This window comes from Hyperolius riggenbachi, chromosome 4, assembly GCF_040937935.1.
Source record: "Hyperolius riggenbachi isolate aHypRig1 chromosome 4, aHypRig1.pri, whole genome shotgun sequence".
In the NCBI taxonomy this organism is placed as follows: domain Eukaryota; kingdom Metazoa; phylum Chordata; class Amphibia; order Anura; family Hyperoliidae; genus Hyperolius; species Hyperolius riggenbachi.
In genome coordinates, this window is record NC_090649.1 from 121,820,544 (window position 1) to 121,838,964 (window position 18,421).

The 18,421-nt window shown below is 43.9% G+C and overlaps 1 protein-coding gene across 1 annotated transcript in view; it reads left to right on the top strand.

Annotated features, from left to right (window-relative positions):
- Nucleotides 1-18,421, top strand: part of TRIP12 (thyroid hormone receptor interactor 12) — a 203,614-nt gene that overhangs the window by 109,755 nt on the left and 75,438 nt on the right. Inside the window, exon 3 of the mRNA XM_068280504.1 lies at nucleotides 17,754-17,887. Coding sequence (XP_068136605.1) covers nucleotides 17,754-17,887 — 134 coding nt within the window. The remainder of the gene's footprint in view (nucleotides 1-17,753; nucleotides 17,888-18,421) is intronic.

Consider the following 18,421-nt stretch of genomic DNA (forward strand, 5'->3'; position numbering starts at 1 on the left):
TTCAACATTTTCCCCCGACCCCTACAGTATCCCTTTAAGCATTCTCAAATGAAGATGGTTACTAGGATTTGCCGTGGGGCACAACTTGTGGTTTTGTGACACTTGTCAATGATTTTAAACTGTATGGTAACACAGGTGGTTGTGAGTTTTGTCTTTTTTTTTTTTTTTTTTTTTGTCTAAAGGTTTTGGGTTTTTTGGTCAGCAAATTGATCTCTTCAACAAGCTATATAAAGATGCATACACACAAACTATTCTCATCCACCGGGATTGGAACTCTGTCCCTTGGGTGACAGTTCAGGGTTAAATTCTATATAGACTTGTTACTAGCCTATAGGCAAGTGACTTGTTCTGTTATGTAGAAGACACACAGCACATGACTTAGTGGTAAGGAGGGGAGGACAATGTACTTGGCCAGTGCTTGGAAGAGATGACTCTCTCCACTGAAACTGCCCTTACTAACGTCCTCAACGACCTTGCACCAAGATCGAATAAAAATAGTCCGTCCATCCTCCTTGACTTCTCATCAGCATTTGACATTGTCTGCAATCTGCAGGCATCTAAGACCTCACCCTAACCTAGTTCTCCTCCTACCTCCTAAATTGTTCCTTTAAGACCTCCTTCAATGGTTCCACCTCAACCTCCACCCTCTTGGTTGGGGTCATCAAAGCCCTGTTCTTGGCCCCTTGCTGCTCTCAATTTACACCACCTCCATTGGCAAACTTCTCTGTGCTTCATCTACCACCTGGTATACAGATGACACCCAGGTCTACCTCCATACCATGGACCTCTCCACCACTACCATGGAAAAGGTATCCTCCTGCCTCTCAACTATCTCATCCTGGATGTCGGCCAGGTTCCTGAAGTTAGACCTGGATGCCCCTTGTGGTTTCACCCCCCCCCCCCCCCCAAGGAAATCTTAGGTCACTGTCAATGATACAATCATCTGCTTGACCGCACAGGCCCCGATGCCTGGGTGTCGCCCTGGATTCGACCCTCTCCTGATTTGATTTGAGCATGAAATCTCTCTGAAATCAGCCTTGTGACACTGCCTCTGCTGCTGTTGTCTCTAAATGTTAATGTGTCCATGCATTAAAATTTCTCTTTTGTTTGGCTGCAGAGAGTTTGCAGCTGCTCCTTCCCCGTAAGTGACCGAAGTGGCTGCCGCACATAGCACTTGGTGCGTGGGACCTCACACATGCCAGTGTTTAAATGCAGCAGGCTTGTGGTATGCGATTGGAGGAAGCAAAAGCACCTGGTCGCTCGCCATGGCCAGATAGGTGAAAGATTTTAATGCAGGGGATGGGGAGCACAATAACATTTTGGGGGACAGTGACTTGGAGTTCCGCCACGTTTATCACTCATCCCGGTATTTATTATTATTATTATTTATTGTATTTATAAAGCGCCAACATCTTACGCAGCGCTGCACAATAGATACATGGGTTAACATACAGGTAGAACATACGGAAACTCACAACAAAACAAGATCATGCAAATGATTTGATAACAATACAGTGTCATAGGTCAAAATAGAGACTGTTCGAGTCCACAAGAGGGGTGGTTGCGAGTAAGATTGCATAATCAAGCTGGATACGTTAGGGAGGAGGGCCCTGCCGGAGGCTTACAATCTAAAGGGTAGGGTGGAGACAATAGGTGCGTCTTTTGAGAGGAGGTCTAAGAGAACATATTATGGTGCTGGTGTAGGGGGGTATGCGAGCGTGAAGAGGTGAGTCTTGAGAGCTTGTTTGAAGGTATTAAAGGTGGGGGCGAGTCTGACGGCTGGTGGGAGAGAGTTCCAGAGAGTAGGGGCGGCCCTGGTGAAGTCCTGCAATCGTGCGTGTGACTGAGTTATGCGTGGTGCGACTAGGCGCAGGTCATTGGAGGATCGGAGGGGGCGGGCTGGTATGTGCCTGTGGACCAGATCAGAGATGTAGGTTGGGCAGGTCTTGTGCACTGATTTGTAGGCAAAGCACAGGATTTTGAAATTGATCCTAAAGCTGATGGGGAGCCAGTGTAGTGCTTTACAGAGCGGAGTTGTAGAGGCGCTGCGGTGAGAAGAATGTATCAGTCTGGCTGCCGCATTCATTACCAATTTAAGTGGGTCAGTACGGTTAGAGGGGAGGCCAGATAAAAGAGAATTGCAGTAGTCTAGGCGGTAGATGACAAGGGCGTGGATGAGGAGTTTAGTGGTGTCAGGGGACAGGTAGGAGCGGATCTTGGAGATGTTGCGGAGGTGGAAGTTGGGAGGCTTGGGAGGTAGGGTGGATTATAGTATTTTCAATAGTGACGTGCAGATCTGGGAGGGGTGCAGCTGTGCGGGGTGGGAATATTAGAAGCTCAGTATAGCACACTGTTACCGCCACACACCCAATCCACCACATCGGCACCATATTTTAAGCTTGATCAATACTTTTGGCCCAAAATCGGTTGAATCGTTGATTAGGCATGCTTGTTGCGATACTGATTTTCATCCGATTCTACAAAATAATCAAACCGGATGGTCGATTGGGATGCAAAATTGCTAGATGGCTACATTTAGGGTCAGATCAACAGGACAGCCAGGCAATTTAACATTTCCTTTTAAATAATGCCGCCTCTAAATCCCTCTCACGTCAGGTGTACTTTAAGGTCGCATTCACAGTGCCATGTTGTGGAGCGTTGTTGTGGAAACTCACTGCTTGTAGTGTTACCTCAACGCAGACACATTGCGACTTTAACGTCTCATTAAAACACAACGTCGTACTGTGAATGCAACCTTAAAGAGACTCCGTAACAAAAATTGCATCCTGTTTTTTATCATCCTACAAGTTCCAAAAGCTATTCTAATGTGTTCTAGCTTACTGCAGCACTTTCTACTATAACAGTCTCTAATAAATCAATGCATCTTTCCCCTGTCAGACTTGTCGGCCTGTCTGGAAGGCTGCCAAGTTCTTCAGTGTTGTGGTTCTGCTATGAACTCCGCCCTCCCAGGCCCCTCTCACACTGCCTGTGTATTATTTAGATTAGATTAGAGCAGCTTCTCTCTTCTCTCTTATCTTTTACAAGCTGGCTAAATCTTCATCTGAGCTGGCTGGGCTTTCACATACTGAGGAATTAGACAAGGGCAAAGCTGTTTGCAGGAAGAAAAGAGCAGCCTGAAACTTCAGTGCATGAGAGCAGAAGGGGGAAAGAAACACACAAATGATCTCTTGAGATTCAAAAGGAGGGGTGTATACAGCCTGCTTGTGTATGGATGTATTTTCTATGTGTGGACATACTGTACATCAACCTACTTCCTGTTTTGGTGGCCATTTTGTTTGTTTATAAACAAACTTTTTAAAACTATTTTTAACCACTTTTAATGCGGCGAGGAGCGGCGAAATTGTGACCGAGGGTAATAGATGTCCCCTAACGCATTGGTATGTTTACTTTTGTGCGATTTTAACAATACAGATTCTCTTTGAGGAACAGACCAATAACTGCATGGTTTGTGACACACTGACAGCCATATATGCTTGAGCAGACTGATGTGCAAATACCGCAAAAAAAAAACCACAAAAAAAAACCAAAACACCTTGAGTAAGAGTGCATACAGAGGGTGCAGACAGGAACAAAGAATATCAATCAGGCCCTAGGCAATGTAACCCCTGCCCCATTCTCAATTTCTTTTACGTTTACATTTTTTAGGAGTCAGCGCATTTTTTTTTTTTTTTTTTTTTTTTTTACGCTTCCAACTCCAGGTACCCAAAAATTGCAGATTCCTTGACTCCCAACTCCACAGCCCTGGTCTTAATCTGTGTCTTAAAAACCTGTGCTTTCTAACCGCTTCCAGACCATGCTAAATGAAATCTACACCCTGTTTGGGTGCTGCTATCCCTACCAGGGCATAGATTTCAATCAGCCCCAATGTGTGGTCTCGCCGCTCACACTGCTGTTTGTTTCACGGCAACTGCTCTTTCTGCTTTCACGCTGACAGAAGGCCTTCCATATTTCTCAGGAATCCTATTTTATTGGCTCCTGACCCCCATGATCACTGTGAGCCAGTCAGTCTTCTCAGCTTGTTTTTAGAAAGACAGTCTCTGGTCCCTAAGGGGCCAGTATGGAAGTTGCTAAGCTGACCATACACATCAATTTCTCTGGTCGATTTTCTGGTAGAAATTGGTCAAATGGCTTGTTTGGTTTGGATGGAAAATCTAGATTAAGGTGGGAGACTGGGTATCTCTGTTGCTGTGTGCAAACGTTGCATAAAATTTTGGTTTGTACTGCTCACCCTCTGCATTATTAATATAGATATCTATCTTATCCATCCAGCAATGAGTTTTAGTATCACCTAGCTCAGGCAGTACAATAGACAGCTTTATTGTGGTCCTTCCAGTCTAACAGGTATTCCTAATTGGGGAAAATATAAACAATGCAGTGACTGTGGATAGTAGGGCAAAACGAGCTCCAGGTTGATGATGTCCTACTTGGATTAGTTTCAGATTGGAGTTACAAATGCATTTTTGTGACTGGTTCGGTTTGTTGGCAGTGTTTCTAGTGCTGGTATGTATTCTTTGCTTTTGCTCTGGGGAAATAGGAATTTGCATTTTATTGCTTTGATTAATACAGGCTTTTGTTAATGTGGATCGTTGCCACAACATGGTGTACTGCATCGGCAACACACTAAAGAAGGCAGTGTAACTGATGTGAGCTGTGTGTGTATAGAAGGGTACACTGAATGAGGTATTGCCTCATATTACATAGAAATTGTAAGACTGCACACAACAGAATGTATTACAGGTAGTGAGCACCTTATACAGTACATGTTTAAAACCGTTATGCAAACACAGTCAAAGGAAAGATCACTCTCTCAACAGGATGAACACAAATTAAGACAAAGCCAGAGTGTGTTCCTTTCACTTGCTCCATTCATATAGTAGTCAGAGCAGAGCCCAGACCTTTATGTGTAAGGGTTGGGACCCACTAGGGCATATTTGGCAGCGGTTTGAGATAGCATTGCCAATGAAAGTGAGTGGTGGGGAACCCACTATAGTGCGCAGGACATGTAGCTGTTTTGCGCTCAGTGCTGTGTATAGTAGCGCTGCAAAATCGTTTTGAAAAGCCATTTTGCTGTGATTTGGGGGACAAGTGATTTGTAAATTCTAACAAAGATGTTTATACTTACCGGGTGTCTGTAATTTCTGGCTTCCTTCCATAGCCCATCCCCCTAGCAGAAGAGGTCACAGGCGCTTCTGTGATTGGTCCTAGAGAAGCGCCTATGGCCCCTTCCTTTAGGGGACGGGGCTGCAGATGGAAGCAAGACATCAGATGCCCAGTAAGTATAATAGTTTTATAAAAGCAAAACGCAAATCGGCTCTTTACAGTTTACTGTACAGCGCCTCTAAGCACCATGAATCTCGAGCTCAGTCGCCCTAGGAATTGATGCACCCAGCGATGCAGCAATTTTAATGCGCTCTAGTGATTCCTAGTGGGTCCCAGCCCCTAATAAGGGTTTCTGGACAGCAGTTGCAAGCTTTAAGAATTGTATTGACAGGCTTTGGGATTTCAGCCTGGGCACAGACAAAGTAATATGGTCCCATTTCAATGCTTGGAGTTGCATCATTCTCATTCAGTGCTGCATACTTACCAAATGAATGCTTGCATGAGCCCTGCTGGATGCCACAAAGCTGTGAGAAGTTGAGGGTTTGGGGATTGCATTGTTGTGGAGGCTGGAAGTGGGCGGGCCCTTCTGTACGTTACCCCTCCCTGCTGGAAGAGCAAGCAGTAACCGTAACCACCAAGCTTACTGCAACATTTTAAAAAGCGGCCAGCAAAGCATGGTAAGTCTTTAGCCAATTTTAGTCTTGCTGGTTTTTGCACCTTGTATTTTGCTTAAAGCGGAACTGAAGAACTGTAAAAAAAAAAATTCACTTACCTACTTCTGCCAGCCCTTTGCAGCCTTCCTGTCCCACGCCGGTCCTCCACAGTCTGTGTTCCAGCCCGCTATAGCGGGCGGGAATGCGAAGAAAGCTACGCATGGTCCGGGTTGCGCAGTTGCCGTCGACTTACAAGTAAACTGTAACAAAATTAGCTGCCGGCGGGAGAACGGAGGGTTGTGGAGGACCGACGGAGCAGGAAGGCTGCAAGGGGCTGGCAGAAGCCCCAGGTAACGTCGGTTTTTTTTTTAGTTCTTCAGTTCCACTTTATTTTAATCCCCTATAAAGCTTCAGTTTTTTAATTACGTGTCACCTCTATTCATGGGAATATAGTTATGTTCAGAAATGGGACAGAATACTTTGAGTGGCAGTCATATGGCCACTGCTGAATCGTGTTGCCATCATTGGAGTAAGACTAGGAATAGCAGCTGTCACCGATTTGCAGTTTTGTGGAGAATATGAACCAGCCCTAATTCCTACTCATCTGTGACTAATCACAACTGTAATTTGATCTCTCAGCTATGTCAGCTGGCTGTCTCGGCAGAGCAGCTAATTTGTAAACTCAGGATGTTAACCCTACATCTGCTTCTATGAAAGCAGGAAGTAGACACTGCAGGTTTATTGCAGGGTTTGTAACCGCTGTAACAAATAATTTTTTTTTCCTTTTTAAAGGTTACTATGCTGTTGGGAATCTTTTAAAGCAGCGAGGAAGTTTTGAGTTCAGATCCGCTTTAAACACTAAAGCTGGTCAGGATTTCTCTTTGCAATTAATGGACACGCTTTTACTAAATGTGCTTTAATAGTTGTAATGATTGGGGTAAGGCCAGTTTCCATACACAGGTTCTTCAGGTACAGGTACATGTCTCACCACCTGTAATGTCTGAGGCATCTGCCTATGTGGCCACCCAGCATGTATTTGTGTGATGAGGCAGGCATGCCTCCTATTTAAAAAGAAAATTGATGTATTTGTTTCTAGTAAACAGTTTTATAGCTGGGAATCCTGCTAGACCAGTCACAGTATTTTGACTGGGGAGTGGCACAGGCATTCCACTCAGGTGATGCCATATGGCAATGGGTTAATATGTCAGATGGCAGACTTATGTTAGAATGCTTACTGATCATTATGGTAATGTGATTTGTAGTGTAAAGTCCTCATTTCACGCTACACCAGCTGTAATTGAAAGGAAGGGGTGAGTGCTCTATGACTCCATCCCTCCCCCCCCCCCCCCCCCCCAACCCAGATGATTATACTATGTAGTTATTTCTTCCTTCCGTCATTCTTAATCGCTTAATTAGCAGTTACATTTTATCCTTCTGTTTTCGATCACTACAGAATGGTTTGTCAGTAAATGTAGTTCGTCTCCTTCCTCAACAACTGCTCATATCCATTGACTCTGCTTTTCATATGTCTCAAAACGTGCTATAATATCCTATTACTGTATATCTGCTGCAGTGAAGGCTGCATAGCGTGGGTATGTACTAACCAGATTTGAGTGAGGTTAATGGAAGGGCAAGTAAGCAGTTGGTGCACAAATGGAACCTCCAGCCTGATAGTTTATCTTTGGATAGTATAAGGCAGGTTTTGAACTCCTTGAGATCAAGAAAAAAAAACTCACTTCCTTAGGCCTCGTTCACATTGGTTGCGTTCAGAAACTTATTTAAGCGCATAATACATAACGCTTGTTTCATACCGTGTTTCAGTGCGTCGCGGTGCACTTTTTTGCAGACACATGCATTTTACATGCACTTAAATGCGTTTTTGTTCAGTATGTTTTGCTTATTTGATGTAGCAGTTGTTAATAAAGATTTTTCTTTTAAGGTGAACCAGAGACGAAACGGAAGAAAATTGTATACATACCCTGGGGCTACCTCTAGCCCCATCCGCCTGGATCACTCCCACGTCGCCATCCTCCGATGTCTGCAGCTACAAGAACTGGGTCCCTGCACTGCCGTCAGTCGGACCCAGTCTAGCGTAAGAGAAGTGCGCTGTTTGCATATCTCTCCAGCAGCTGCTGGAGAGATACGTAGAGGGCGCACTTCTCCTGCGTAGGCTGGCTCCGATGACGTCAGTGATGGGACCCAGTTCTCGTAGCTGCAGACATCGGAGGACAGTGTGGCAGCGATCCGAGCGGATGGGGCTGGAGTGGAGGAATGTATAAATTTTTGGTTTCCTTTTCCTGTCTCTGGTTTCCTTTTAAAGAAAAGAAACGCATCTCCAGAGTGCATTGCTGTGTGCTTCTATGTGCTTAAAAAGCGCACTCATTCTCTTGCATTGCTGTGTGCTTAACAGCGCAATGCACAGAAATTTCTGTGCATGCCTGCAACACCACATTTCTCAAACGGGCAGTAATGCAGCACATAGATGTGAACGTGGTACATTAGAATCAATATAAAAAGCTGTACCTTGAAAAGCACAAAGCGTAATGAGTTGTGAAAAGCGTACAGCAACGTCCCTAGTGTGAACAAGGCCTTATGCTGGAGACACGCAATGCAATTTCCTGTGTACCGCTTCTTAAAATTCCTTTATTCCGGTGGGCAGAGGTACACTCTGCCTCTGAAGAAGCTGGTTTAAACCAGCGAAACAGCTGTCAGGCTCTTTCCACCCCCACTGCTGTGTACCTGCTACTTCCCCCACCGGAATAAAGGAATTTTAAGAAGCGGTGCCCCTTCTTTTTTCTTCGATTCTATTGGATACAACTAATTTGTGGATGTGCACGCTCCTTGGTCCTACGCCCGGTGTGTCTGCCCTGCTGCATTTTGGTGCCAGGTACTGTGCTTTTTTTCTCTCCAAATCTGCAATTTCCTGTGTGATCGACGGATGATCGGACAGGAAGTTGTAGCATGTGTACATGTCCAAACTGCTCCCGATCGATATAGGGATTGATTTTCCAATAACTTAACCTGCTGAGCGGTCTGGACGAGCTCAGCTCGTCCAACACCGCCAGAGGCTGCTGCTCAGGCCCTGCTGGGCCGATTTCCACCAAATAAAAAGCAGCACACGCAGCCGGCACTTTGCCAGCCGCGTGTGCTGCCCGATCACCGCTGCAGCGCGGCGATCCGCCGCGTGCAGCGGCGAAAGAGGGTCCCCCCCAGCCGCCCGAGCCCAGCGTAGCCGGAACAAACAGTTCCGGCCAGCGCTAAGGGCTGGATCGGAGGCGGCTGACGTCAGGACGTCGGCTGACGTCCATGACGTCACTCCGCTCGTCGCCATGGCGACGAGGGAAGCGAAACACGGAGGGCCGCTCATTGCGGCCTTCCGTGTTATTCCTTGCCGCCGGAGGCGATCGGAAGATCGCCTCCGGAGCGCCCTCTAGTGGGCTTTCATGCAGCCAACTTTCAGTTGGCTGCATGAAATAGTTTTTTTTTAATTTAAAAAAAAAACCCTCCCGCAGCCACCCTGGCGATTTAATCAGAACGCCAGGGTGGTTAAAATCGATCCCTTTCTCGATTGGAAACTGATCGGATATATTGGAAATAATCGCTGGATTCCCGCTGATTGGGCTGGAAATTGCATCATGTGTTCCCAGCATTACTCATGAACTACTGAGAGGAATAGGACTTGAGAGAAATGCAGATATCAAACCAACAAATGATTCCGGTAATACCATTTAATGACTGTACATGGTTTATTGCAAGCTGCTTTGTTACTGTGTTGTACTGGTCCAAGCCCTATCCCATAGAGCCATATCAATCCCTGCCATGCACTGAGCACCACCAAAAGTCTCTGAAACAGGCTGTCTGCATGTGGGTTTGATGTGGCTGTGTAAAATGTAAAGCTATATGCTTGCTAGACGCCATCTGTTCTGGATGCATGTCTGGCTTAAAGTGACTCAGAGCTCACCCAAAAAAAGAAAGTTGTACTCACCAGGGGCTTTCTCCAGCACAGTGCTGGTCGGGAGGTCCCACGACGGCGTCCTGGCTCTTCTCCTTCTCCCCGCTCCGGAATGGCTGACAGGCCGCAGCCCGGGTGACACTCGCCCGAGTGTCGGGCTGCTCCTTCCGCGTATGACGCGGATTACGTCACACGCCGGCCGCCTCGCGTCATCACGGCAGCCGGCGTGAAAGTACTGCGCATGCGCGATTAAGGGACATAAAGAGATAATTTGCATATTCAGTAGCGGTGCATTGTGGGAAACTGAAGATGTTCACTTAAAGTCAACCAGAGAGTAAGCACCCTCATGTATTTTACCATATATATCAGTGGGAGCATCCGAGAAAACGCCTACCCTGCTCTTTCATTCTTTTGTTCAGCTTTCTTCTTATCAGCCCTGATATAATCCAAGACTGAGCATTCAGTCTGGCTTTGCTCAGGAATCCTTATAGTGGAGTCTATCTTCTGTGATGTCTTTTGAAGCCCAAGCCTGCCCCCTTGTGGCTCTGCTCAGGAAGCATTATAGCTGAGACATTATTGCAAAGCCAGACTGAATGCTCAGTCAGGGATTTTATCAGGGCTGATCAGAAGCAAACTGAACAGTAAAGAATGAAACCAAGCATGGTAGGGGTTTTCTCTAATGTTCCCACTGATATATGTGGTAAAATACATGAGGGTGCTTTAACGCTGGTTCACTTTAAAGCTAAATTATTATAAATTCCTTCTGTTTTTAAGAAGGCAAAGCACTCTAAGCATTGCAAGCTTTTAAAACGTTAATTTTCTTCTTCAGGCATTATACAGAACTGGATCAGAACCATAAATAAGAAGTTTTGAATCACATCACATAGACTTGCATATGATTCTGTAGGCTCAATCTGACATGGTGCCACACAGTTGTACCCCTTTGAAATCATATCTGAAATGTGAGGAAGTTTTTACATTTCAAAGGTAGTACAACTGTGTGACACCATGTCAGATTGAGCCTACAGAATAGTATGATGATTTGAGGCGGAAAAAAAATTCTAGATTTAGATGTGATAAGTAGTGTTAACGTATTTGGCGAATGAATGAGGAATGCTAAAATGTTAAAATTACTCATGCCTATAAGGTGAAAACCCGCAGGCTGACGTGGTTAAAAGGAAATAAATATGACAGCGTCCATATGCTTCTCACATCAAATGTACTTTTGATGTTCCAGTGCCCATTATTAGTCTCTCTGGCGGTAACCCTGACCTACACTCGGGGTAGCCACCGCAGAGGATTACATGCCCCCGGGAGGAATTTTTTTAAAAATTTGTAGCTAGCACTAGGCTAGCAACCGGTTTCCCTCAAGTCCCTCCGCTCTGCTCCGATCGCCGCCGTTATACGTACCACACCCTTGGATCCAGCGATAGCGCAGCCTCTCCAATCACCTTCAGGCTTTGCTATGGGGAGGATTGGGACTGAGCATGACGTCAATGTCATGTCCGATCATCGCCATAGTGACGACTGAAGCTGATTGGGGAGGCTGCGGCTCTCGTGGGATCGTGGCTGGGTAATTATAAGCGCCGGCGATCAGGGGTATCGGAGAGGGGGGGGGGGACTTGGGGGACACAGGTAGCTAGCCTAGTGCTAGCTACAAGTTTTATTCAAAAAATTACTCCCGTGGACACAACCACTGAAACTGCGTACTGCCAGGGAGGTTAATGTGTCCAGGAAGTGAGTGAAAAGACCAGTTGTACTCTTTACGTGACACTGAAGCGAAAACTCATGATATAATGAATTGGTTGTGTAGTACCTATAATTAATAGAACATTAGTAGCAAAGAAAATGGTGTCTTTATGTTTTATTTTCAGTTATATATAGCTTTTTTTTTTTTTTTTTTTTTTTTTCCGAACATTGCATCATTCTCTAACTGCACTTTCCCCAATACACTCAGCATTTTAAATGATTTCACAGAGCAGGCTAATGACCCTTTAAACTTTTCTCTGCAGAAAAACAATAAACAAAGAAGAAACAATGAGACAGTTTAGATAAGTGCCTCAAAAGACAGTGCTGTCCAAGTCACAGAGCTCACAGAAGCTCTTTTGCATAAATAACTGAAGTTTCTTAACTCTACCTGTACTGGAAACAATATGAGACTCATATCTGTGTTAATAAGGTTTTATTTCTTAGCAATACTACACATCTAAATCATTATCTCATAATTTTGTTTTCACTTCAGATTCCCTTTAAGATTTTATGTATGACCTTGGTTCCCAATATGTGGATACCTGTTGAATGTCAGCTGTGTGACACCTGCTTTTAGCTTCCTGTGTGACTTCTGAACAGTTCCCAAACCCCTGCTATGTAATCTGACACAACCTGGTTTCCTTGGTCCTATGCCTAATTAAAACCGCATTCATTGCTGCTACCCCATCTCCTCAGATAGCCTTGCACTTGCCTTATCTACGTGACCTTGGCCTCCATCCTTCTAAATGTTTCTTGACTTTCTAAGTATCAGTAGCAAATATACCAGACCTAACTCTTAAACTCCATAAATACTGTACTAGACTGTACTCTGCCAAGGCAACCGGTAAGTGTGTGCAGGTGTCTACCCAGATATTTTTTTTAATGATCTGGGGCACTGCATATTTAAGCAATAATAGGCAACAACCCCATTATTACTCCTTACCCCGCCCCTGGAACCTGCGGTGTCATTGTCCCCTCTTTTTTTTTTTTTTTTTTTTTTTTTCATAGACACAGAACATGCTGCACAACAGCCAAAAAACAACGGTCTGTAGAGCATATGGGCACATCAGCGTCACCTGTAAGATCAAGTTTGATGCTGGTGGGTGATGCAATCTGAGGGGAAAGCGTGTGTGCATCTTATCATTGCTTCACACAGACATTCCTAAATCCTTACATTTGGTTGCCACGGACACCCTTCACCAGAATGACATTGTAATGTGAATTGCACCAGCATCATCTCCATAATGTTCACACCCAGGCTATCTCTGTCCTGCCACATCCACCTGCACACCATTTTGAAATACTGCTGCTTCCTGTCCTCACGGACCCTCAGATTAATAGTGCATGCCCTAATCTTTCATCACAAATGTTAAAATGAAATCTCCTCACACCTGGTGTTTTAAATGCATTTTTCTGATCGTTTTCTTATCGAAGTGAATGGAAATCGATCCGAAAAACTATCGGAAAATTGATCGGACAGTAATTCTGCTGAAAAATCTCTGAGTATTTCCAGCATTAGAGCAATCTCCCTGTTGGTAACCAATTAATTCTTCTAATCAGTAGCAGATGCAATCAGTCCGAGAGATTTTGTTTCCCCTGATTCAAAAGGACCCAGTGAAGTTTATTAAATGCCAATAAGAAATAATGGTTGAGTGTGGGGCAATGTGTACAGTAATAAAGCTGACAATTCCGTGCATAAAGCAAAACTGAAAAACTGAAAAGCTAAAAAGGAAAGTGCAGTGTTTGTATGCACAGAACCATATATGCAATGAATAAGTGAATGGGATACTAATTGGCATGAACTAGAGAAGAATAGCAAATGGTACTCCTGGCAGAGTTGGTGCATAACAAACATAGCTCAGAGCCTCAACAGAGAAAATAAAATCCATATAGTTGCCACCTGCACTATTTCTCCAGGAAAGGTGCTGAATGCTTCACCCTGCGCCAAAATTTAGCCGCAGTTTCAAATAGGCTAAAGCATAGTGTCCATGAGACATAATCAAGATTGTTCATCACAGTTTTGATGGGAGTAACATGCCATAGGACGTCTAAGATATATAGATGCACGATTAGTGCTAATACAAGGCTGTGTTGTAGGTCATGCTATGTGTGGTTTGAAATGGTTTGTACCAGTGATTGTTTAATGAGATTGAAATGTGATTTATATTAGTGGTGCAGCCTCTCTCAGGCTAGAAACCCACTAGGAGCAATTTTCTAATCGCTAGTGATTGAAAAAAAATGAATGCAATGCTATAGGGGATTTTTATAAAATCACATAGCTCAAGGGGAATCACACCCATAGCATTACATAAGCAAGAGTTTTCAAAGCGCTCAGAAAATCGCTCCTAGAGGGTTTCTGGCCTCTGGGCTGGTTCAGTGCTCAGTTGTGTTGCTAAATCATTCTGCATGTCCGCTCACTGCCCATACACTTCTATGAGCCTGTTCACAGTACTGTGTTGTAACTTATTCTGTTATTCTGTCTTGCTGCATGCAGGTTTTCTATTAGTATATGTCCAGTCTCCATTGCAGTTCACACACATTATAAAATATTACTCCTGTGAACCTAGCCTCAGGGACTTCTTGTTCTTTATTGCTATAACTGGTGTTTAATCAACAAGATTTTCTTGCTTCCTCATTTTTCTGTTGCTTACGAATACAGACTGCAAGGACATGGTAAACGTAACTGTATTACATGGAGAGTAGAGCTTTGTACTGACTGCTAAATCGGTCACCTCACACTATGAGCGTTTGCCAGTGCTAGAAAAAAACCCGCAATTTTAGAAATCGCCCCAAATTTTACTAAAATTGCAAAGGCACTACATGTACCATTTTCTGAGCGATTTGGCTCAGTGGAAGATATAGGGAAAGTGCTTTGTATAGCGATTTTTTTTCCGAGTGTTTCTATGAATAATTGTAAAAAAAATAAATTCAACAATGATGATCTGTCCAATATGTGCAGTTGTTGCTGGATTAGCTGATGGATGATTTAGCTTTAGATGACAGTAGTATCATTTGTTTAAAAGAACAGTCTGCTTTACTTAATAATACAATAGAGTAATATATCAGAGTAAGGGTCTGCAGCAATAACTAAACCCCCACCCTTCGGGTTGGATGGAAACCATTCCACTGAAATTATGTTCAGTATTGATGCAAATTGTTGTTATGCTGAAATGGGCTTTTAAAGTGGCCTTACATTAGTTGCATGAAGTAAGGCGGTCCTGTGTTATATATTTCTTGTGATAGTCTGTGTGGTACTTGCATTTATTTATTTTTTGAAATCTTATCCAATCAGGTTGGAAGGTATTGTCTACTTTGATATACTGGTAGTCCCAGGTTAACGACCGAGATGGGGACTGTAGGTTCGTTCTTAACCTGAATCTGTTCGTAAGTCGGAGCATTGTGCCATCTCTGTCACCTGTACCTCCTCTGTGTCCCCTGGTGCCTCCAGTGTCACCTCTGCCCTTTGTACCTGTTTTCAAGTTTAAAAGCCATTTTTTTCTTAGATTCTTTTTTTTTTCCAAAACTAAAAGTCCAATTTGCATTTTTTTTTTTTACTTGTTCCCATGGAAACCGAGAATCCATGGCATTCGTATCGGCGGGTCATTCCTAAGTCGGGCGTTCATAAGCCAGGGTCTACATGTATTTGAGTGCCTGATTTGCAGTGGGATTTTGTCATCAAGCAATTTTAACAAGCCGGTAGCAAAGCTTTGTTGTAGTCTGTCAGCGCTATCTGATAAGTTTGGGAATAACCAGTGGCATCTCCTGTGCACTAATAATCTCTAGACTCTCCATCACAAGCGGTTTGTTGAAATGTTCATGTATTTGGTTTTTTTTTTTGGGGGGGGGGGGGGTTTACTATAACAATATAAACATTATGATCGATGATTGTCAAAGTAAGATCATGTACATAAACACTAAAGGTAGATATGCTTTATACATAAAGATCTTCTTTAACCTACCACCGTGTAACCAATGAGCAGAAAGAAACTCCAATATATAAACAGGTTCCAAGAGAAAGAAGTGCAACAGACAGACAGTTGGATGTTTTCTCACGAGTAGAAGCAAACTGAAAATGCTAGATCACAGGTCATAGTTATTATCCTTATGCATCCCACATATAGCTGGTAAAAACCAACCAACCATTGGTCCAGATGGTGGTCTTCCGTCCAAACCCAATTTTTTTTGTAGGCCACTGGTGAAAGTGTGGAATTATGTAGCAGATGGGTATCAGGCGAGAAAGTATTTGATTTTTACAACCACCTGAAGTGGTGAAACGGTTAAGGAAAAATCTGTGCCTTGTAATGGATGTCTTGTAAACAGACTGGATTTGTCAAGATGCTCTTTGATGAAAGCTGTGAGAGTTACTATTTGCTTTCTCAGAAGAGAAATATATGAAAAGTGATGCCTCTGCATGATCTCTGCTAGCAGCTCTATAAGATGGGAGCTCTCTAAATTTTTGTCTTGCTTTTTATTTCAGACTTAAGAAAATCCACTAAGAAGCGCAGTGACTCGCCGCCCGCTGAGCTCCCCAGCCTGCGGCGGAGCACACGACAAAAGACCACGGGCTCCTGTGCTAGCACCAGGTATGCTGCGGATAAGACTTACACTCAGCTTATTCATTCTTCTAACGGCAACATCGGTCAATCAAACGGAAAGCACTGTTCTTAACCACTGTGGTGCTGCTATAAAGATGTGTGTCGTGTATAATGTACCTGTAATCATTTGGATGCCTATCAAAATCCAACACCATTTTCTGAGCCCTGAATAGCTGTTGTCTGACTTCCTCCTGCAGACGCCCAGCTGGGTTGCCTCCTGCCCTTTGGTGCACCTATTCCCCAGACATAGTCAATGGCATGCGTATTTCGCTAGCTTGCATGCACATTTGTATGCAGCTTGAGGAATTTCTTGTCAGGAATGGTTTAATTTGCCCAGTTCCAAATGGCATTCAATGTACATTAAATTTGCATGCAAGGCAGATTTATTAGCATCTCTGATCCGCTCTGCACTTCCCAACACCTGTCCTTGCCTGGCTGCTCCTACCAGCTCCGCCCACAGTTTCCACCTGATTGGTGTCAGTATTGGTGCAGGCCATTTTAGCTGTGGGAACTAGTCAAGGTTCAATACAGTGCTGCTTGTGATAGCAGTCAGTGCTGCTGGTGTTATAAAGCTGTATTGTTAAGCCAAATCAAGGTGTACAAATGGCAGCTGGCAGAGTTTTCAAGAATTCCCCTCACCTCTTCAGGAATTCCTTTTACCTCTTCATAAGATAGTACAGCTGAGCGTACATGGCTGTCTCAGGCTGCTGGGCAGACTGTCACCCAGAATCATCACAAAAGATTTCAGGTAAGAAATCTTTCTTACCAGAAATTGTTTGTTGTGCATTGTTTTTTACAGGGCTGTGGAGTCGGTACAAAAATCTTCCGACTCCTCATTTTCTGAAACCACGACTCCCAACTCCAATTCTGGGTACCCAAAATTGCTCAGACTCCGACTCCTCGACTCGGACTCCTTAGTCTAATACTTAACGGCTGTGGATTTTGTACAAAAATCATGCGACTCCGACTCCTCGGTTTCTGAAACCATGACTCCAACTCCGAGGGCCCAAAATTGCCCTGACTCCTCGACTCCGACTCCACAGCCCTGGTTTTTTGTCTGTCTGGTTATACACACCTTCAGACAAGATGGCATTTGCTTCTACAGACATAAAACTGTTGTCATGGACAAAACACCTTGTGTGATTGTTTCAGCTAGTCTAGATATATTATATCTGGGTAGTTTGTTCCGATAATGAAACCCCTTTTAGGATGCATAAAGATCATCCAGTTGAAACCCAGAATGAACTTCATCCCACTTATTAGAGAAATCCTTTACATTTTCTTAAATGGATCAGAGAAATCTCTATGGCTGCTATTGTGGGGAAACACCTCCCACAGTGTGATGTCAGGGCCATGGCTTCCAGCTGCCAGGCAAGCAGCATCTCCCTCTGTGCAAAAAAAAACAAGAAAAAAAACTATAGCCTATCACATGATTAGTGGATGTGTTAATAGATGAAGGCAACTGGTGCTATCCTATTTTTTTTCCTTGTCTGCCAGCAGTAACGGTGATGACCTTGCAGAGCCATGATGGATCAAACATAAACAAATTACACGGCAAATAATAATTTCTTGACACATATTTTTTTTTCTTACTTTGGAATGTATTGTTTTGGTTTTTTGGTTGTTTTTTTTGTTACCTCCTTTTCGGAAAAGTTCCTCTTTAATGCCTTTTCTTTCCTATAGTCGGCGAGGCTCTGGCCTGGGCAAGCGAGCAGCAGCTGAAGCTCGCCGACAGGAGAAAATGGCTGATCCTGACAACCAGGAGGGTGCCAATTCTTCGGCTGCACGTACAGATGAGACTGCCCAGGGAGCTGCAGGTAATGCATCTCAGTTTTGTGTGTCTTTCTTGACAAATCCCATTAAGTATTAGTGGCCACATGGAACCGTGTTGTATATTTAATGAAGCCTTCTAGTGCAGCTTAAAAAATATTGTGAAGCTGTGCTCAGTATTTTCTCCATTTGGAAAAAATGTCAGCAGGAGATCAGGGCATAGTGGTGTAATTATTGTTTAATGTTCATTACTGAGAGAAAATCTTTCATGAGCTGCTGGAGCTTTCCTTACACTTCTCATGCTTCTCTGACTTGATCTTACAATGTACTGATAAAAGGAATTCTGTTCAGTTTATCAGCTGCGTATTTAATAATCCAAATGTTCCCGTTAGTTGGGCGCACTTCAGCAGCTGGGCTCTCCTGAATCTCAGCTGTCTAATTACTGCTGTTCCTGGGAGCAGCTTGCTTGCTCTGTTAGGCTTTGCTTGTAGTGGCCTAGAGGGGGAAGAAGTAGCCGGGTATAATTGTATTGATGTTCTGCGTGTTTGCTAAGCTAGCGCACAGTTACTCTTATTGGGTAT